General features: G+C 43.2%; 2 protein-coding genes across 2 annotated transcripts; both read right to left on the bottom strand.

The window, feature by feature from the left end:
* Positions 1-10,448: 10,448 nt before the first annotated feature.
* On the bottom strand, positions 10,449-13,001 carry LOC139406140 (tumor necrosis factor ligand superfamily member 13B-like). Its single transcript, XM_071148624.1, has 6 exons — positions 12,795-13,001; positions 12,520-12,700; positions 12,075-12,131; positions 11,753-11,877; positions 10,644-10,794; positions 10,449-10,561 (listed from the first exon to the last, which is right to left on the bottom strand). Exons 1-6 carry the CDS (start codon positions 12,999-13,001, stop codon positions 10,449-10,451), a joined length of 834 nt encoding a protein of 277 aa, XP_071004725.1.
* Positions 13,002-17,975: 4,974 nt separating this feature from the next.
* Positions 17,976-21,575, bottom strand: LOC139403912 (protein ABHD13-like). The gene is made up of 2 exons (XM_071147114.1): positions 21,416-21,575; positions 17,976-20,279 (listed from the first exon to the last, which is right to left on the bottom strand). Exon 2 carries the CDS (start codon positions 20,236-20,238, stop codon positions 19,177-19,179), a length of 1,062 nt encoding a protein of 353 aa, XP_071003215.1. The 5' UTR covers positions 20,239-20,279; positions 21,416-21,575; the 3' UTR covers positions 17,976-19,176.
* Positions 21,576-22,099: the final 524 nt, after the last annotated feature.

Below are 22,099 nucleotides of genomic sequence, written 5' to 3'. Positions count from 1 at the left end.
TTCTCAGTTACAGCTGCGACCTGGCTAAGATAAAACAAAGCAGTGCAACAAAAACAACAACACAAAGTTACACATAAACAAACATACAGTCAATAAGACAAAATAAAATAAAAATAGAAAGATCTTTGTACAATGTGTGCAAATGTAGAAGAATATGGGGGTAGGCAATAAATAGGCCATAGAGGCGAAAATAATTAGAATTTAACATTAATACTGGAGTGATAGATGTGCAGATGATGATGTGCAAGTAGAGACAATGTGGTGCAAAAGAGCAAGAGGGTAAGTAATAATATGGGGGTGTGCTATTTGCAGATTGGCTGTGTACAGGTACAGTGATGTTTAAAGTTAGAGAGGGAGATATAAGACTCCAGCTTCAGAAATATTTTTTAATTTGTTCCGGTCATTGGCAGCAGAGAACTGGAATGAAAGGAGGCCAAATGAAGTGTTGGCTTTGGGGATGACCAATGCAATATACCTGCTGGAGCGTGTGCTATGGGTGTTGCTATGGTGACCAGTGAGCTGAGATAAGGTGGGGCTTTACCTAGCAAAGACTTATAGATGACCTGGAGCCAGTGGGTTTGGTGACGGATGAGAGCATAGTGGCCAGCCGATGAGAGCATAGTGGTCGCAGTGGTGGGTGGTTGTTACGTTCCCCAGTTTCTGCGTTGTAGTTTGTGTATTTGAGTGTGTTTCAGGAGATGGCTTCCTGAAATCCCCCAGCCGCTGATTGGTCGACTCCACGATTAATTGGAGAGCTGACCCTGCCCCCTCGTCAGGACGCAGCTGTCTCTAATTTCCAATGCCTTCTGAAGCTATAAAAGCCAGTGTTCTGTTTTTCAGGGGAGAGATTTATTGTGATATACAGTGGGGCAAAAAAGTATTTAGTCAGCCACCAATTGTGCAAGTTCTCCCACTTAAAGAGAAGAGAGAGGCCTGTAATTTTCATCATAGGTACACAGAAAAAAAAATCCAGAAAATCACATTGTAGGATTTATTATTAAATTATTTGCAAATTATGGTGGAAAATAAGTATTTGGTCACCTACAAACAAGCAAGACTTCTGGCTCTCACAGACCTGTAACTTATTTTTTAAGAGGCTCCTCTGTCCTCCACTCGTTACCTGTATTAATGGCACCTGTTTGAACTTGTTATCAGTATAAAAGACACCTGTCCACAACCTCAAAAAGTCACACTCCAAAATCCACTATGGCCAAGACCAAAGAGCTGTCAAAGGACACCAGAAACAAAATTGTAGACCTGCACCAGGCTGGGAAGACTGAATTTGCAATAGGTAAGCAGCTTGGGAGCAATTATTAGAAAATGGAAGACATGCAAGACCACTGACAATCTCCCTCGATCTGGGGCTCCACGCAAGATCTCACCCCGTGGGGTCAAAATGATCACAAGAACGGTGAGCAAAAATCCCAGAACCACACCGGGGGACCTAGTGAATGACCTGTAGAGAGCTGGGACCAAAGTAACAAAGCCTACCATGAGAAACACACAACGCCGCCAGGGACTCAAATACAGACGTGTCCCCCTGCTTAAGCCAGTACATGTCCAGGCCCGTCTGAAGTTTGCTAGAGAGCATTAGGATGATCCAGAAGAAGATTGGGAGAATGTCATATGGTCAGATGAAACCAAAATATAACTTTTAAAACTCAACTCGTCGTGTTTGGAGGACAAAGAATGCTGAGTTGCATCCAAAGAACACCATACCTACTGTGAAGCATGGGGGGTGGAAACATCATGCTTTGGGGCTGTTTTTCTGCAAAGGGACCAGGACGACTGATTCGTGTAAAGGAAAGAATGAATGGGGCCATGTATCGTGAGATTTTGAGTGAAAACCTCCTTCCATCAGTAAGGGCATTGAAGATGAAACGTGGCTGGGTCTTTCAGCATGACAATGATCCCAAACACACTGCCCGGGCAACGAAGGAGTGGCTTCGTAAGAAGCATTTCAAGGTCCTGGAGTGGCCTAGCCAGTCTCCAGATCTCAACCCCATAGAAAATCTTTGGAGGGAGTTGAAAGTCTGTGTTGCCCAGCAACAGCCCCAAAACATCACTGCTCTAGAGGAGATCTGCATGGAGGAATGGGCCAAAATACCAGAAACAGTGTGTGAAAACCTTGTGAAGACTTACAGAAAAAGTTTGACCTCTGTCATTGCCATCAACGGGTATATAACAAAGTATTGAGATAAACTTTTGTTATTGACCAAATACTTATTTTCTACCATAATTTGCAAATAAATTCATTAAAAATCCTACAATGTGATTTTCTGGATTCTTTTTCTCATTTTGTCTGTCATAGTTGAAGTGTACCTATGATGAAAATTACAGGCCTCTCTCATCTTTTTAAGTGGGAGAACTTGCACAATTGGTGGGTGACTAAATACTGTTTTGCCCCACTGTAGATCATTGCTGAGAGAGGAGGTTGATGGCTGAGGGGTATAGCATGTTGGTCGTTGGTATGTACTATGTTAGTTGTTGTTGGTAGCAGCTTTGGTATGTTCTGTGTTTGTTGCTTTGTCAGAGCTTCTTTAATGGCCTGAGTTAGCGTTTTCGCAGTTTTGTAGTGAAGTGGATTGTTTGTTATTCTGTTTCATTTGTTCCCAGGGGGGGAAAGGGAAGGCACCTAGGGAGTGCTTAGGCAAGAGGCCCGCGGGCATACATATACCCGTAGTATATTCACTGTCTAGGCACACTAGGTAAGACCTGGGCTGACCACCCCCTGTATTTTGGTTAGCACACCAGGTGGTGCTAAGTAAGATAGGTAGTGGGTAGGCAGGTTAGGTATGAGAGGGGCTTTGAGGTTTACTTTCTTTGCTTTGGTTCCGTCCAGCCTCTTTTCCCCATATTACCGTGTGAATGAATAAATTCCTAGTAAACGGTAAATTCTCTGCCTTTTGTCATCCTTACTCACACCTACAGTCCATACCTCTTTCACTTCACGGAGAGTTGAGTTGTAGCAGGGTGTTGCGTTCCCTCTTCACAGAGGCGTGCATAGTGGTATATGGGCTTCAGTGATAAAACGGATGGAACTGTGATAGACTGCATCCAATTTGTTGAGTAGGGTATTGGAGGCTATTTTGTAAATGACATCACCGAAGTTGAGGATTGGTAGGATGGTCAGTTTTACAAGGGTATGTTTGGCAGCATGAGTGAAGGATGCTTTGTTGCGAAATAGGAAGCCAATTCTAGATTTAACTTTGGATTGGAGATGTTTGATGTGGGTCTGGAAGGAGAGTTTACAGTCTAACCAGACACCTAGGTACTTGTAGTTGTCCACGTATTCTAAGTCAGAGCTGTCCAGAGTAGTGATGTTGGACAGGCGGGCAGGTGCAGGCAGCGATCGGTTGAAGATCATGCATTTAGTTTTACTTGTATTTAAAAGCAATTGGAGGCCACGGAAGGAGAGTTGTATGGCATTGAAGCTTGCCTGGAGGGTTGTTAATTAACACAGTGTCCAAAGAAGGGTCAGAAGTATACAGAATGGTGTCGTCTGCGTAGAGGTGGATCAGAGACTCACCAGCAGCAAGAGCGACATCATTGATGTATACAGAGAAGAGAGTCGGTCCAAGAATTGAACCCTGTGGCACCCCCATAGAGACTGCCAGAGGTCCGGACAGCAGACCCTCCGATTTGACACACTGAACTCTATCAGAGAAGTAGTTGGTGAACCAGGCAAGGCAATCATTTGAGAAACCAAGGCTGTCGAGTCTGCCGATGAGGATGTGGTGATTGACAGAGTCGAAAGCCTTGGCCAGATCAATGAATACATCAAGTAAAAGTTGAGTACTTGAAATGCTATCAGCTGCAGTGATTATGACAAGACAGTATGGAGAGGGAGAGTATGGAGGACAGAGACAGGAAGAACAGAACACACAACAACTACACTGTAAATACATTCATTCGCCATTAAGATGGTATTGGTAAAGACAAAGAAATAACACAGAACACACTATAATCACAATTCAAATACATCCAAAGACTTTATAGAGGCTAAACTGTTTGTAGCTCCATAGTGAGCTTTAAACCTTGTCTTGCTTTGGTTTAAGATACAGAGGACAGAACAATACACCAACCTGAAAGACATCAATTACAAACACAAAATAAAAACATGAGTATTTAATATCAAATGCATCTAACTAACCTGATCATAGTCTCAGTTTTGTCCCCCACATTGAATATAGTTGCGGAGAGTCCCTGTAATCCTAGATTCAGATCATTCAGGCAAAGATAAAAACATCACCCAGACAGGCCAGTTGTGTGAGAAACTCGTCATCATGCAACCAGTCAGACAAGTGAAAAGACGGTCAGTAAAGAAAACTTTAAGCTCGTCTCACAATTTAAAAAACGTGTCAATACTTTGCCCCTTGATAAGCAGCGCACTTCTGTATGTTGTAAAAGCATTACATGGTCGCTGCCCATATCATTGCATAGTGCCGAAAATACACGAGAGTTCAGGGGCCTTACTTTAACAAAGTTAACCATTTTCACTGTAGTGTCCAAAACGTCTTTCAAGCTGTCAGGCATTCCCTTGGCAGCAAGAGCATCTCGGTGGATGCTGCAGTGTACCCAAGTGGCGTCGGGAGAAACTGCCTGCACTCTCGTTACCACTACACTATGTCTCCCTGTCATGGCTTTTGCTCCATCAGTACAGATACCAACACATCCTGACCACCAAAGTTCATTTGATGTCACAAAGCGGTCCGGTACTTTAAAATGATCCTCTCCTGTTGTTCTGGTTTACGGTGGTTTGCAGTAGAGGATGTCTTCCTTAATTGACCCCCCATAAACGTAACGGACATATACCAGGAGCTGTGCCAGGCCCTCCACATCTGTTGAATCATCCAGCTGTAACGCATAGAATTCACTGGCTTGTATGCGAAACAGCAATTGTTTCTAAACATGCCATGCCACTGATACGTCGTGAAACAGTGTTGTTTGATGGTGTTGTCTGTATACCTCTTCGATGGTCCAACACCCTGTCTGTTGTTCGGTGCTTTCCCAGGTAAGGGGACAGTGGCTGCGTCAGATTCACAACGGTCAGTGTTCATGCTAGCTTGGCTAACAACAAATGTAGAATTACTGATACTAGCATTGGATGTGCTCGTGGAAGCAGAACACCTTGTGTCGCCGACAGGTACAGGTGTAGTACTGCCGGTAGTAGCAGTACTACCAGTAGAGCTGGTATGTGTCTCTATGGACGCGGGCCTTACTTTTGAAAAACTATTCATAAATTTTCGAGCAAAGTGATGATGCTGTTTTTATATGGCAGCTATGAAAGTGAACAGTGTTTGCGTGTGATCAGGGTGTATTCATTTAGCCAATTCTATTGAAAAACATTTCTTAAACGGAAGCAAACGGAATTAAACAGGGATAAAAATATCTGAATTTGTCCAATGGAAACTCTCATTTGCAACTGTTGGACTAGTGACTAATGAAGAGTGTGCAAGTCTGTCACCTTGATTACTCAAAACTTTCTCGACCTGTGCACCTACGTTGTAAACGTTAATTCATAGACTAGGTTGTAGCAACATCATGATGGGTACAGGGAAAATTTGAGTATCATGTAGTAGCCTAAACCTATCAATGTTACATTAAGCTGGGTGAATGGAATATTAATGACAGTCAAAATGTTCATCAAATAATTGTTTTATATATTTATTTTATACTTAAAATCCAATAGCTAAATCCTTCTAGGTATGACCTTCTTAAAACAATTCCATATAGCTTAGTACAACCCCCTCCCTGGTTTAGACATTTTGAGGATGCTAAAATTATATTTTGGATGAAAGTGTGCATGCCTACAGGAGACTTTTGAAGTAGCCTAATCAGATTAAAACATTGTTACTAGTTGTGTTTATGCCACATGTCGAATGTAATACATATTAAAAGTGAAATGATACATTTTTTGTCTTTATTGAGGCGTTAGGCTCTATAGAGATGAGGCAGAGCTCACATTAAGCTTTCCTGAATAACTGGGCCTGCCAGGAGCATTTGTGGCCACTTTATTATAGGACGACTTGGGAGAATGATGATCCGCAACAGACAGCGCATCTCAGTAAAATAATAAAAAAGAGGTGAAAATATAGGCAGACTGGCCTGCTACTGTGCCTTTATGGACCTTATGAACTGTAGAACCCACAACTGATCCAAATTACAGAGCTTTTGCACCGTTATTCAAATGACATTTTCACTGCAGCCTGGAGTAGAATGTTGTACTCACTTGAAAACAATAACGCAATTATTCATTGCATTGTGGTGTTGTAGGCTAGTCTATGTAGGAGAAATGTATTGTACCTAAAAATATCAATATGGGAGATTTGTGAGCTGCATGTCTGGCGTTTTCACTGTCCTTTCTTGCACAATGATGCACCTGGGCTCTCTGCTGCTTATCATCTATTCCTATCTGTTTTTGTGGATCCAAAGAAAAAACATATGCAGCTTCGAATGAATTTATGTGTGGTATGTGTGGTATGTATGTGTGGCTAGTTAGCCTATTGAAGATCTGGACAAGTTATCCACCTACCACTATTGCCATTATGGTGGATAGGTGGCGGGATAGACAGTTAGACTGGAAGACTATATTGACCTGTGGTATAGTAAAAGTTTGTACAAGGAAAAGTGTAGTGCATAATGGAAGTACCAAAACACTTTGTTATATGGAAGTCACTTAATGTAACCTCTCTCCATTAAATAACAGGGGAGGTAGGCATTTTATATAATTCCCCCAAGTCATGCTAACCTCTTGCCATTACAATAACAGGGGAAGTTAGCATTTTAAATAATTCCCCTAAGTCATGCTAACCTCTTACCATTACAATAACAGGGGAGGTTAGCATTTTATATAATTCCCCCAAGTCATGCTAACCTCTCACCATTATAATAACAGGGGAGGTTAGCATTTTATATAATTCCCCCAAGTCATGCTAACCTCTCACCATTACAATAACAGGGGAGGTTAGCAATTTTGAGGGGTATGATATTTATGCACCTGTAACTATATTGATATTTATGCTCATGTGGCAGAGAGAAGATTTAGCAATTGTACTCATTTGCCATGGGGTGGAAGCAAATGTTTGCAGTTTTTAATATGATAACCGATGATCAATTGGCCTACGCCGGTCGCTAATTCAACCATGCTTTCTTCAAGTTTAGAAAGCTGTCCACTAGACTAATTTACCAATCTAAAAACATTTAGCTGACAGGGGCTAATTGAGTGACTGTTGATGCACAACCAAATTTCGAAAAAGCACCTTGTGTATTCTACTATTCTAACCCTCAACAGTAAGTTGAGTTGTAAATAATTGTATTTATTATTGTTCTGAGCGCCCATCCCTGATTTAGAGGTTATAACCTTGCCCCAGTCCTTTTCTATACTGATCTGATAGCTATTTCCAAGGCTAATCTCTTCATCTGTGTCCTATCATTGCAGTTGAGGAAATGTTTTTTTGGAGTGTGATGGCGTCCTCTCCCAAATCTACATCTATATTCATGGTTATTGCCGAGTTCAAGACAACTTAGAACTCTGAAAAGCAGAAATTTACGACTTGGAAAATTGTAGAAAAATTAGGTCTGAGTTTCCCATTTGAAAGAATCAGAATCAACCAATAGGAAGCTCTACGCACAATAGAGCTTGCCAGTTTATAGTCCCCCAAAAAATTCAGCCATTCCTATGGGGAAACTGAATGGGGAAAGAATGGGGCTTGGGGATGAACGCTGAAAATAAGGTCTGAGGTCAACCCAGGATTAGGAGATCTTATACTTCTTGTTCTATGAGATAATATCAGTCAGCAAACATGTTTATTATGACGCCTTTTTGTTCTTATTTTGATTACATAAATGCTTCAAAATTCATGTCTGTGTTCACCACAACTTATTTTCGGCGTTTATCCCCAAAAAACATTAATTTCCCCATAGGCTTTGGCCAATGAGTAGTGGCGGAGCAAGCCTCTGTTAGTGCCTACAAAATGACGCCATTACTATTGCTCTCTCTATAATGACTCTGTTTCTCCTTGCACCTCATCACAATATAGTGGACTAACATCTTTGGCAGAAACACATGCAGGTAAATGGCCAGTCATGTCCATTCTAGTGTGTGCATGTGTACATTAGTTTTACTCCAACTAACCACAGTACATACAGCACTACTTTTGGGAGTGTCATGTTAGTGACTTTCAGTAAAATACGGATACAGACCTGCATTCTGGCTGCCTCCATGTGTCAAGAAGAGAAGCACCATGGAAGCACCAGTGTACCATACCGTACTTCACTGTAGTTTCCTGTGGGAAGGCTTCCCTCTGTTGGATACAAGTGGTAGGCAACAACTAACCCCCTCTCAGGAAGAGATGACATCACTATCAGCACCACCAGCCATAGTGATTGGGTGCATTTGAGCGAATCATTGTCACCAGCTTTTAAAGTGTCCCTCATTATGATGATAACAATTGTCCCACAATACCCTACTGTACATGTCGACTGCATGAACATTACAAAAATCAGGTGATCAAAGGTCATGAAGTTTTGACTGCAGTCTACTGCAAGTTTCTGCAGTTGCTCACAGGAACCATCGCCTGCAGCCCTCATCCTGCAGCAATCATCCTGCAGCCATCATCCTGCAGCTATCATCCTGCAGCCCTCATCCTGCAGCCATCATCCTGCAGCCATCATCCTGCAGACATCATCCTGCAGACATCATCCTGCAGACATCATCCTGCAGCCATCATCCTGCAGCCCTCATCCTGCAGCCATCATCCTGCAGCCATCATCCTGCAGCTATCATCCTGCAGCCCTCATCCTGCAGCCATCATCCTGCAGCCATCATCCTGCAGACATCATCCTGCAGACATCATCCTGCAGCCATCATCCTGCAGCCATCATCCTGCAGCCATCATCCTGCAGCCATCATCTGCACAGTGGGAGGCTCTATAGTCAACCAATGCTTTTGTTTGACCCATGTGAACATGACCAAAAACGTGACTGAAACAGGAACCAACTTTGTTGCAACTCATGTATACAGTGGATAGTTACACATGAATGTCACCAATTCACTGTACACTGAACAAAACATATAAGCACAACATGTAAAGTGTTGGTCCCATGTTTCATGAGCTGAAATAAAAGATCCCAGAAATGTTCCAAACGCACAAAATGATTGTTTCTCTCAAATGTTCTTCACAAATTTGTTTACATTCCTTTTAGTAAGCATTTCTCCTTTGCCAAGATAATTCATCCACCTGACCGGACTAAAAATTGCAGACCATGTGTAATCACACCAGCCGAGGACCTCCACATCCTGCTTCTTCACCTGCGGGATCGTCTGACACCAGCCACCCGGATAGCTGATAAAACTGAGGAGTATTTCTGTCTGTAATAAAGCCTTTTATTGGGGAAAAATTCATTCTGATTGGCTAGGCCTGGCTCCCAAGTGTGTGGGCCTATGCCCTCCCAGGCTCACCCATGGCTGCACCCCTGCCCAGTCATGTGAAATTCATAGATTAGGGCATAATGAATTCATTTCAATTGGCTGATTTCCTTATATGAACTGTCACTCAGTAAAATCTTGAACTTGTTGCATGTTGCATTTCTATTTTTGTTCAGTATAGATGGTACAATGATTCCCAACACTATTCAGTGCTTGTTTTCTCACATAAACTGAAATTGAGGTAACAGTGTAGACTTTTTGCAACCAGAAATTGAGAGCGATTTCCACTAGATAACACAGCCACAGAAGAGCCGCTCCGGCATCACAGCCAATCACAACATTGGCAGATAAGTAATACTGTGAAACACTATCATTCCACTATAACTGGAGATATATTATGGATATTTTCTGAAATTACAATGCAAAAATTCCTAAATAAATTGTATGTGAGGCACCTTTTAAGGGCCAAATGAGTTTGGTCTGCTTTGTGCTTTCATTTTTGCCATGGAAAAAATATTGCAATACTGGTATCGTCACAGTCCTAAACAACATGTGTATTGACAATGTATATGACCATAACAACATGTGTATTGACAATGTATATGACCATAACAACATGTGTATTGACAATGTATATGACCATAACAACATGTGTATTGACAATGTATATGACCATAACAACATGTGTAAAGGAGTCTACATGAATGAACGTTAAGCCACCTGCCAACATAAGCCTCAAACATTTCAGATCACGCATTTTGATGACACTGGTTGTGTTAGTAAGGCATCAGGCATCAGCCAGTCATAGGCCATGAATCTGTCCGTCCATCCCTCAGTCACACTGTGAAGCAGTTGACATCATAGTAGAAAAGATGATGTAGCTACCAGACCCAGAAGCCATTAGTTATTTTACATTTAAAACCATTATCTCTTCTCCACCACAGCCAGTATCTACCAGCTCACCATTTCCAGTCCCCCCAGTTTGTATCCCTTAGTCCCCCAGGTTCAGCCCCCCTGGTCAGACCAGTCTAAAGGCCCCCAGGAAAGAAGAATCTCCATCCAGAGAAATATTGGCTGTAGAGCGAGGTATCAGCAGCTCCACCATGTCCCTGACCTCCAGCTTCACTATACCTACAGAGAAGAGAGTTAACACACTCATTTCCAGACAGGCACACATGTAAACACACACAAACATGCACAAGTACGCACTCACCCCCTGTGTAGCAGGTGTTGTATAGGTAAACAGGGTTCATGTCCTGGATACAGCGGAACAGTGTGACATGCTGAGCTTCATCTCCCACAACGTTCCTCTTCTTCCTGGTCACCACATGACCCATGGAAAACATCCTGTCCATGTAGTACACCTGTATGAGGAGGGAGGGAGGGAGGGAGGGAGGGACACAGCCAGCCATCCAGGGAGGGAGGGAGGGAGGGAGGGAGGGAGGGAGGGAGGGAGGGAGGGAGGGAGGGAGGGAGGGAGGGAGGGAGGGAGGGAGGGAGGGAGGGAGGGAGGGGGAGACAGAGAGACCGAGAGAGATAGACAGAGACCGAGAGAGACAGACAGACAGACAGACAGACACAGCCAGCAGCCAGGGAGGGAGGGAGGGAGGGAGGGAGGGAGGGAGGGAGGGAGGGAGGGAGGGAGACAGACAGATAGACAGACAGACAGACAGACAGACAGACAGACAGACAGACAGACAGACAGACAGACAGACAGACAGAGAGCGAGACAGAGAGACAGACAGACAGACAGTGCGAGACCGATAGAGACAGACAGACAGACACAGAGAGAGACAGAAAGACAGAGAGAGACCGAGAGAGTCAGACAGACAGAGACAGAGTGAGACAGACAGAGAGAGAGACGTACAGACAGACAGAGAAAGAGAGACGGACAGAGAAGGAAAGAGACGGACAGAGAGAGAGAGAGAGAGAGAGAGAGAGAGAGAGAGAGTAGTTAGAGCCATGACGTATCCAGAACATGTGCAGGAGAAGAAGATGAATGTTGTTGGGCTTGTGAGATATTGTAGTACACCTGAAGAGAGAATGGGAGAGTTGGGGCTTGTGAGATATTGTAGTACACCTGAAGAGAGAATGGGAGAGTTGGGGCTTGTGAGATATTGTAGTACACCTGAAGAGAGAATGGGAGAGTTGGGGCTTGTGAGATATTGTAGTACACCTGAAGAGAGAATGGGAGAGTTGGGGCTTGTGAGCTGTTGTGTCTATGTAATAGCTTACAGCTAGCTACTGTACCTTCACCCCATGTGATCTAGCACTAACCTATATGATACACCAAGTTCTCTCATGTAGACGACCAGTGCTCACCTGGCTGTAGACAAAATAGTATTCTTCCTCTCTGATAAGAATGCTGTCACTCTCTGCCTCCAGGGCGAAGCCTCTCCTAAGCACCTCCTGCCAGGGGATCCCTGTGTGAGGCTCCAACGCAAACTCTGCACAACACCAGAAACACAAACCACAAATTAATCAATCAAAACACCACCAACCTCGACAAACAAACCATGCGTGAGTCAATCCAAACACGATGAACTAGCTAGCATAGCCCAAGTCCAAGTCTGTCTGTCCTTAAGTCAACTTAAGTATTTCTGCTAAAATTGTGTGTCTGACTGTAATTCCTGGTTTACAGTACCTTTCTGGAATGTTTCCCTGTTGCTATCTGCCAGCATCTGTAGACAAGGTTGAGACACTAGAGAGTAGGACAGAGGGAGAGTTTAGCATTGATTCAAACTACACTAGCCAATAATCCCCTCCATGTAGCCTAACTCTGACACATAATCAAACAGATTTGTATTGTGTACTGAGTGTATGATGTACAATTCAAATGAATATGTTTTTGTTTAACTGATTGAACACAACTTTTATTTTTGTTGTACTTATAATTGTGGTTATTTCTAGAAAGAGCAAAAACAAAAAACGATGCCGCTTGCCAGAAATAGGTGTACTTGTTTGAAGTGTTAAAGAAACAGCCCCAGAATATAATCTAAAAACAGAACAGAATTGACAACGTGCTATATCATCCTTCAACATGTCAAACAGATACAAATAGTCCCAGAGAATAGTATTGGAAGTCTTGCCTGTGTTCTCAGGTCCTGTGCTCACACTCCTCTCCCTGATGAAGGGCAGCCTAGTCTGGGACTCAGGGTGGTGTGGAGAGGACTGGGGGTCAGGGGGGTGTGGAGGGGGCTGGGGGTCAGGGGGGTGTGGAGGGGCTGATCTGCTCCTGGTTATGTAGCTGCTGCTCATCTGTTGCAGTGTCTGGGTAACGCATCAAAAACAACTCCATCTCATATCATACATATTTTACAGAGCACAGCATTACAGAATAGCAGTGAATATGTAAACATCTTACCTCCTCTCTCCTGTGAAATACTCCTGCCCGGAGCCCCTCCACCTCGGCCCTGAGGGCCAGCAGATGGAACAGAGATAAAGCCAAGAGAGACGATGAGGTGACCGCCGCCAGGATCAGCAGCAGGACCGGCCAGGAGAGCCTCCGACCCCCAGACTCCTGCCCAGGCACATGGGCAACAGCCTCAGGACTTGGACCTGCAGACACCATCACAGGAACCAGACAGCCTCCTCCGTGGTCACACTGGCTGCATGATCTGCCTTCCAAAGAGCTCTCCTCTTGGGATAGTAATGCTGGATCTTCAATCTTTAGTCATTGTTTTTGGTATGTTCTGGGAAATTCTAGGCTGCCTCCCGCTCTCTTAACTGTCCCTTGTCTCTCCAGACACCCTGTCGTCTTTCCTTCTTAGCTTTTTCTGGACTTACTTTCTATGTACGACTACTGTGTTAGTCCTTCCCTTACTTTCTGCTCAGGACTCTGTTAGTACTTCCCTTACTTCCTCTTCTGTTTCTCCCAGGTATTTCTTTCTCTCCTGTCTGAACACGATGGTTGAATGGTGTATTAGGCTGAGTAGAGCTGCAGCCTCCCTCCCTCTCCTCTGTTCCGCTCAGTTAACCACACTCAGAACTTCCTGCACTGATGACGGCCAAGTCAAACCACCCTCTCTTTTTACCCATCTACGCTCTGTCCATCCTCCGCGCTCTAAACGGCAAACTCTGCTTTCTCTTCAACCACTTTAGTCTGAAAGGGCACAGCAGAGGAGACACATCTGATCCTGATTAAAGTCACAGCTGATGCAAATACGACAAGCTATAAAACACATGTCAAATCATAATTAGTGTTGTGGAAGAGTAATGGAGTGTAGAAATATGATGACTCATATTTTGGTCGGAATAGACAGGATGGCCAACTAGAAAAGGAAGTGCAAAAATCACCCCTTGCCTCTTTACATCAGCATAGCAAAACATCATCACTGTTCCAGAAAATAACAAGTGAAGTAGAGAATGTTTTTCTCTATTTGTAGCCAACATACTTCTGGGAATGTGGAACCAGACTCTTCACAGACTAATGCTAAACATCACAGAAGAGAGAGAAAAAAAAACTTTGGGTTTATTCAGTTATTGCATGTTACTGTACAAAGAACAGAAAATGAGATTGTGTACTTAGTGTTTTTATATTCAGTCTTCTTTTCTAACACATCAACACTAGAGTAGTAAAATGACTGCAGTGGTTGTTTTCCTAAACAGAATGGATGCACAATTTAAGTTCAGTTCATGAGGGTACAGAGCTCTCAACTACAATACCCATAAGCCTCCAACTCAGAGAACACCCATCATCATCATCGCATGTTTAGTCCTTCAACAAATCAGTGTATCAGCATGTTAACATTCTCTCCTGCATATCAACGCCAGCTTTCATTCCATTTCACTGTAAGGTGTACTGTTGTATTCGGCGCATGTGACAAATACATTGATTTGATTTCTGAGACTTAAACAATTGAATATCCTTAGAAATAATATTTTACACAATGTTAATGCAACATTATGTAGAATAGAAATTGCTTTGAGTTCAATATAACATTTATTTCACAATAGGATCTGGTCGGACCAGGTTGGTGGCCAGACTCTAGCAGCAACATGTCCCACATGTATCACTCCAACAGCTCTGCTTGGAGTGAGGGCCAATTCAGTCAAGTCAGGAATTGAATTGCAAAATTCCAGAAACGATGGATAGAGGGACTATTCTTTGCAAATTTTGACGGCGAGGAAATAGAACACATTTTCAGTGCGGCCCTCCGGACCTGGTTGAAGACCAACACACGCCTCACAAGTCCTCAACTGGCAGCTTCATTGAATAGTACCAGCAAAACACCAGTCTCAACGTCAACAGTGAAAAGGCGACTCCGGGATGCTGGAATTCTAGGCAGAGTTGCAAAGAAAAAGCCATATCTCAGACTGGCCAATAAAAATAAAATATTAAGATGGGCAGAAGAACACAGACACTGGACAGAGGAACTCTGCCTAGAAGGTCAGCATCCCGGAGTCGCCTCTTCACTGTTGAAGTTGAGACTGGTGTTTGCGGGTACTATTTAATGAAGCTGCCAGTTGAGGACTTGTGAGGCGTGTTTCTCAAACTAGACACTCTAATGTACTTGTCCTCTTGCTCAGTTGTGCACCGGGGCCTCCACTCCTCTTTCTATTCTGATTAGAGCCAGTTTGTGCTGTTCTGTGAAGGGAGTAAGACACAGCTTTGTACGAGATCTTCAGTTTCTTAGGAATTTCTCACATGGAATAGCCTTCTTTTCTCAGAAGAAGAATAGACTGACGAGTTTCAGAAGAAAGTTATTTGTATCTGGACATTTTGAGCCTGTAATCAAACCCACAAATGCTGATGCTCCAGATACTCTACTAGTTTAAAGAAGGACAGTTTTATTGCTTCTTTAATCAGTACAACAGTTTTCAACTGTGCTAACATAATTGCAAAAGCGTTTTCTAATGATCAATTAGCTTTATAAAATTATACATTTGGAATAACTAACACAACATGCCATTGGAATGATGGTTGCTGATAATGAGACTCTGTACGCCTATGTAGATATTCCATAAAAATTCTGCTGTTTCCAGATACAATAGTCTTTCACAACATTAACAATGTCTACACTGTATTTCTGATCAATTTGATGTTATTTTAATAGACAAAAAATGTGCTTTTCTTTCAAAAACAAGGACATTTCTAAGTGACCCAAAACTTTTGAACGGTAGTGTATATAGTGAATAATCAGCTCACTGTGATAAAAGCAGTTTAGTCTGAAGTTAGATTCTAGAGCCAACATGTCTGCTGATTCTGAGTGTCTTTGTTTGTTGTGTCAGAATGGCTTTGATACAGTACAACTGCACTGTAGTATGCTGCAGAGAGACCGAGACGGAACAGAGAATTTACAGACATTTTCCATGGGAAGTTAAGCCCTGGAATTTGGAGAACTTTGCTTAAATTCATCAAAAAAGTTAGCTATTAACAGCGAAATTTTTTTTGTGGGATACACATAAGGCAATTCTAGGTCTTGTGGCATCTTTACAAGAAAATGGCACGGGCACTATCTGATGTGTGGAGACATTTCACTGCAACTAATGTAGAAGGAAAAGCTGTGTACATTTGCACACTCTGACAAAAGTCCCTCTCTCTCTATTTGAGGTGAAAATGATGAATCAGACACTTTATCGATAGCAACAGCTCATGGTCCTCCTGGAATCAGAAGTTTCTTTGACCCAATGGAAGAACGTAGTCAGAGAAATGCTAATGAATGTCTTGCTCGAGCTGTGTATGCAACTGGTTCACCTCTGATGCTCACAGGCAATGTGTATTGGAGGAGATTTCTGAATGTTCTTCGCCCAGCATACACCCCTCCAACCAGACATACTTTATCTACTAATTTGCTGGATGCAGAGTTCAACAGAGTTCAAGTGAAGGTCAAGCAAATCATAGAGATAGCAGACTGTTTTGCAATCATCTCTGATGGGTGGTCGAATGTTTGTGGGCATGGAATAATTAACTACATCATCTCCACCCCTCAACCAGTATTCTAAAAGAGCACAGATACAAGGGACAACATACACACCGGTCTCTACATTGTAGATGAGCTGAAGACAGTCATCAATGACCTTGGACCCCAGAAGGTATTTGCACTGGTGACAGACAATGCTGTGAACATGAAGGCTGCTTGGTCTAAAGTAGAGGAGTTGTACCCTCACATCACACCCATTGGCTGTGCTGCTCATGCATTGAATCTGCTCCTCAAGGACATTGTGGCACTGTAAACAATGGATACACTACACGAAAACCAAGGAAATGGTTAAGTATGTGAAGGGTCATCAAGTTATAGCAGCAATCTACCTCACCAAGCAAAGTGAGAAGAATAAGAGCACCACATTGAAGCTGCCCAGCAACACCAGTTGGGGTGGTGTTGTCATCATGTTAGACAGTCTTTGGGATGGAGATACACTATGGCAGCAGTGCCAACATATCTCATCAGCCACCTGGTGGTTGGGACTTTGTGGATCTGAGGTTCTTTCCCATTGCCTCCATCATCCTCCAAATCCCACCAACATCAGCCGCCTCAGAGCGCAACTGGTCCTTGTTTGGGAACACAACCAAAGCACGCAACAGGCTGACCAATACAAGGGTTGAAAAATTGGTGGCCATTTGGGCAAATTTGAGGCTTTTTGAGCCTGACAATGAGCCATCCTCAACAAGGTTGGAATGTGACAGTGAAGATGAGGCCTCAGAGTCTGATATTAAAGAGCTGGACATTGAGGAGGTCCAGGGAGACGACATGGAAGCCTGAGAGGAAGACAACCAAAGATTTAGTTTCTAGACTATCATTTTACAGATGTATGTTGAAAACATTTTTCTGAGATGCGATGGATCACTGGGGATCATTCAATATTCCCTTTCTTTTGTTGTTCAGTGAAATCATCCCATGTGAAGAGTCAACTCTTCATTGAAATTAAATTCGTAACAATTTTTTTAATGATTTCTATTGGAAGGATGTAATAATTTGCAATAATGTCTACTTATGTTTATGTTTGTCTCCAAATGATGTTTATGTTTGTCTCCATATGATATGGTAAATATATCCAATGCAAAAAACATTTACATTTAAAAATGGTATTAATATCAATTTGCATATATTTCCATTAATTCCCACAGCACGTTTCCACCTCTGAATATTACCCAAAATGTGCCACCCCAATTAGCGCACAATGTAGCAATACATTTTGTAACAAAAAAATTTAATTGAGCATTTCTTATTCTTATTTCTTATTCTTACCCTCCCTGTTATAACCTGTTAATGATCACGACCCAGCAGGGTTAGAGTTTATGTTTGTCCACCTCAGCTCCAGTCCCTGGAAGACATGCAGGAAAGGTTAATTAGCTCATTAAAAGCACTCCAAGCAGGTAAAGCCATGGGGTGAAATGAGACACTAGCCTACTTGACGGAACAATCATTACGTTGAGAAGAATAGAATAACACAAATAATAATACAACTTAGTAACCCAAGTCTCATGGTACAAACACAGAGATGAAAATGTAACCCTCACATACATAACACACACTCTATCCCACGAAGTGTCCTTCACTTTCACAGGACGCTAACAGAGCTAGGCTTTTCCCAGGACATGGTATTTGGGTGAGGGTCTTCTGGTTTTTAATAGTGTGCAGAATTCAGAACAATGCAGATAAAAATGTATTGTACAGACAGACAAGCCTTACATGTCAAAATTCAGAATATATGTCTGTTCTTTATAGTACAGTTCTATCAGCAACAATCTAATGGTCACATCCGTCTGAAAGCCCTGGTGTTGGCAACGAAGATAACGGGTCAACTATGCAAAGAGTTGACAACAGCTCCAGCCACATAGGCGTTTACATTTATTGTCAGAGAATATACAGTGTAGAATGGGATTTATGCAACATTGGAATATCATCTGGCCATTTACAACAACAAAATAGTTTGGGAGTGAAACATTCAGTGAAACATTCAGGTTGTGCATGCTCCTTTTCAGAGTGCCACATACATAGTATCATATTGTCTCTCTCTCGGCTGATATGAAGAAGATTTTCTGTCAAAAGTAGAATATGAATAATAAGGACACTATGATGCCTATAAGATCCTCACGCATGTAACTTTAAACAGCGTGTCATGAAATAACAAATTACACAATTAAAATAAACAAACGTTTTAACTGAATTACTGAAACACTATCATATTAGTCAAAAATGTCTTATTGATTTACTGAAATGCTATTATGTTAGCTAAACATTGTCATTGAGTTCTGGCAGTTCAGGTGCAGCTTTGCCTCCTGTAGTTTATTTTCCTTTTAAAGTGTTTTTAAAAGTGTGGTTGTGTTTGACAGGATGATCAATGTTGTGTATGGTTTGTAAATGATTCAAAAAAGGCCATAACAAGTACATGTCCACCCACTGCAGTCATTAATCACACACAAACAGACTTATGAAGACATTTCCATGTTAATCACCCCTCCATCAACCCCAAACACCCCCCACACCTAAAGTACTCCCCAATTGTTTGATATGGTACAGTTACTATGGAAAAAGACCATGATGAAACCAAAACAAAAGTGTAGAAATGAACATTCTCTCCAACCTGACCCTAGTAGCTCAGCCTAGTTACTGCTACCCTACCATAGACACTTCAAGTAGATCAGAAACAACTAGACAGGTATAAGCAATATGGCAGTGGTTGGCTTCACATTTCCTTAGCCATATTGCTGCTTATTACACCTATTCAATGGTTTTGGATCTACACACATACGTAGGGAGTATGGACTGTAGGGTTTTCTCTAGACTCTTCTTCTCTCTAGACTAGATGATTGTGACACTGGCTGTGGACTGGACGCTCTCCTCGTGGGTGTGGCTATTCATCAGGTCCTTAACAAACTGTTCCAGTGCGGCGAAGTAGCCCTGGCACTGCCATGTGTCGTTGTGTGTGCCCTCAGAGAAGATGGCCAGACGTTTAGTCCGTGCCGGCGACAGCTCGTAAAGTTGCTTCATCATGACGGGCGGGATGAGCTGGTCTGACAGGCCCGACACGAACAGTGAGGGCATCCGGCACAGCGCCACCTGTCTGTAGGACAGGAACTGGTTCCGGTAGAACCACAGGGGCAGCAGCCTCATGGGCAGGAAGGAGAAGAGTGTGGCGGCCATGTGGGGGATGCTGAGGAAGGTGTTCTCCACCACGATGGCCGCCACACGGTGAGGGTTGGCCGAGGCCAGGCGAACCGCCACTGCACCCCCCAGAGAGCGGCCAAACACCATCACCTTGGTCTTGTCCAGGTCAGGCCGGGTCATCACGTAGTCCAGCGTGGCCTGGGCGTCCAGGTACAGGCCGTCCTCACTGGGCTCGCCCTCGCTCTTCCCATACCCCCGGTAGTCCACCAGCACCACATTGGCCTTCAGGTTCACCAGCATCAGCAGAGCGTTGGGCACCCGGTGCCCGATGTTGCCTGCGTTGCCGTGGAAATAAAGGATAGTGGGCGGGGCCGTGGAGGCAGGGTTAGATGCGTTGACGGGGGCGACCCCGGGGTTATCAAGGCTGTCTCCGCCGGTGTAGCGGAGCAGGATAAGGTTGAGGCGCACGCCGTCCTTGGTGTGGATGTAGACGTTCTCATGGGGGATGCCTGTTGGCATGGCCACATAGAGCCGGGAGGAGGAGGGCTGGTCAGGGAAGTAGAGCAGCACGTCCTGGAACTTGTAGAGGATGGCGGCCACCGAGGCCAAGATGAGAGCCAGGAGAAAGAAGCCTCCGTAGAGGTGGAAGGTGAGGATGAGGGCCAGGAGGGAGATGCGACAGGCACCCCAGGACCAGGAGGCCAAGGCCAGGGCACAGCGCTCCACCGAGCCCCACAGCCTCCACGGCTTCTCCATGGCACAGAGACACACAGGATCACACCACCATTATACACACTCTTTGCAAAGAGAGAGAGAGGGGATTGGGGGAGGAGGGGAGAAGGAGAGAGCGAGAAAGAGAGAGAAGATTGGGGGAGAAGAGGAGAGATAATCATGACTCATGCACTAGAGACAAGACCACTCAAGAGATTGTTCATCTCCTCTCACAATTTACAGCTCAGCAAGCCTTCCACAGATGGTAATAACAATACTCTAAAATAAACCATTACCACACTTTACCACACCATTACCACACTTTAGAGATGAAACAGAAACCAGTGGATCAACACGCACATTCGCGCACTCAAAGACACACACACACTATCAATCAGCCAATGTGCTGCCTGGCCTCAATGTTAAAGCAAGCGTGTCTCTGATATAGCTACAGTCTCAGTGGCGGTTAACTGGAGAAATTAGGCCGACTGTTTTCACCCTAGGGCCATTGGACTATACAAGAGCCGGTAGTTATTTCCCACATTATTCCACTGTTGCGCTTAATCTGCCCGACCATCTAACAGATTAGAACCAAACACGCCTCAATTATACAATACCTGGTTGGGTTGCCACTGTGAATTGGTTGGCAAATATGAGACAGGTATTTGACTATACAACATGTGGGATGGTTGGTTCTAACGCACATGACAACAACTCATTGGAATAGAACGGTCATTTATTTCCAGACAATTCCATCCATGTCACATCAGAGATGGTGTTTTAGACCTGAAAACAACGGAGGCGTGGCAACCTGCCAAATGTCTCAAATTAGGAATGCAAATGTCAAGAAAAACATTGATTGACATAAATAACTGCTAACGTTATCTAACTTGCGTGCTGTCACGTCTTGTCAACAACAAATAACGTTCCTATTTGAACAGTCAGCTATTTGCTAACTGTATAACTGGAAAAGGGGTTACACGACCAGGCAGTGCTTGCAGAAACATGATCTAGACTAGCTATGTAAAAGTCGACAAGACGTTGCTTGTAAATGTAGTTACGTGTCCCGAAATGCTAAAGTTTACAGCTCCTCTCTGTGTGAACATCGATTGGTAATTCACAGTAGAAAATGCCAGTTAACCACATTAGCCACCTAGCTAACGTTAGCATCAACTTGGCACATATACTGTATCTATTTAACTAGCTAACGTTAAATAGTTACCTCTCTCCCATCATTTAGCGATTTAACTGCATACAGCGAGATAAAACAATTGCAGTCAACGGAGTTGCTGTCATTTGGTCCAGAAGCTCACACAAAATGTATTTTCAGATATGAGCAGCTTGACAGAATAAACCCAGCGGAAAAGCTAACGTAGTTAGCTATCGACTTCCTGTGAGTATTTTTTATTTTTTTGCATTAGTTATCACAGCCACAAAGTCTACGGTAAAAAAATTATGAAAACAAAAATGTGCTTTAAGGTTACGGTTAGACATAAGGTTAGCAGTGTAGTTAAGGTAAGGGTTGAGGTTAGGGTTAGGTCTGAAATCATAAACGGGGTATAAAACTTTGTGGCTGTGGTGACTAGTGACACCATTTTTTTCCCTTCCGTGTCACTTTTAGAAATTCCGTGTAGAACGTGGCAAAAAAAGAAAGAGGTTCCACATCAATTTCCATCTTCCAAAAAAACGATGTTCAACCGGTCTCCACTAGATGGTGATCTGCGAATATGGCTTTTTATGGCCAATGCCCACTGTGGGATGCAAAACTGGAGTATCCCACACTAATCCATGGTACATTGTAACAGGTATAATGATAATAACTAATTAGGTGCTGTATATATTTAAACCCCTAAATTATGTTAGCGATAAACTCAGTTCGTCAGTGATTGTCTTTCGTAAAACTTTG

Source organism: Oncorhynchus clarkii, chromosome 3 (genome assembly GCF_045791955.1).
Source record: "Oncorhynchus clarkii lewisi isolate Uvic-CL-2024 chromosome 3, UVic_Ocla_1.0, whole genome shotgun sequence".
In the NCBI taxonomy this organism is placed as follows: domain Eukaryota; kingdom Metazoa; phylum Chordata; class Actinopteri; order Salmoniformes; family Salmonidae; genus Oncorhynchus; species Oncorhynchus clarkii.
This window is presented reverse-complemented; position numbering and strand designations above follow the sequence as displayed.

Bases quoted from the DNA above. Each gene is read 5' to 3' on its own strand.
- LOC139406140 (XM_071148624.1), bottom strand. From the start codon at position 13,001: ATGGTGTCTGCAGGTCCAAGTCCTGAGGCTGTTGCCCATGTGCCTGGG. The intron at 11,878-12,074 runs GTACTGTAAACC...GGTGTTGTGCAG, and splicing joins CAGGGAAACATTCCAGAAAG to AGTTTGCGTTGGAGCCTCAC. The intron at 10,562-10,643 runs GTGAGTGCGTAC...TCTTCTCTGTAG, and splicing joins CAACACCTGCTACACAGGGG to GTATAGTGAAGCTGGAGGTC.
- LOC139403912 (XM_071147114.1), bottom strand. From the start codon at position 20,238: ATGGAGAAGCCGTGGAGGCTGTGGGGCTCGGTGGAGCGCTGTGCCCTG.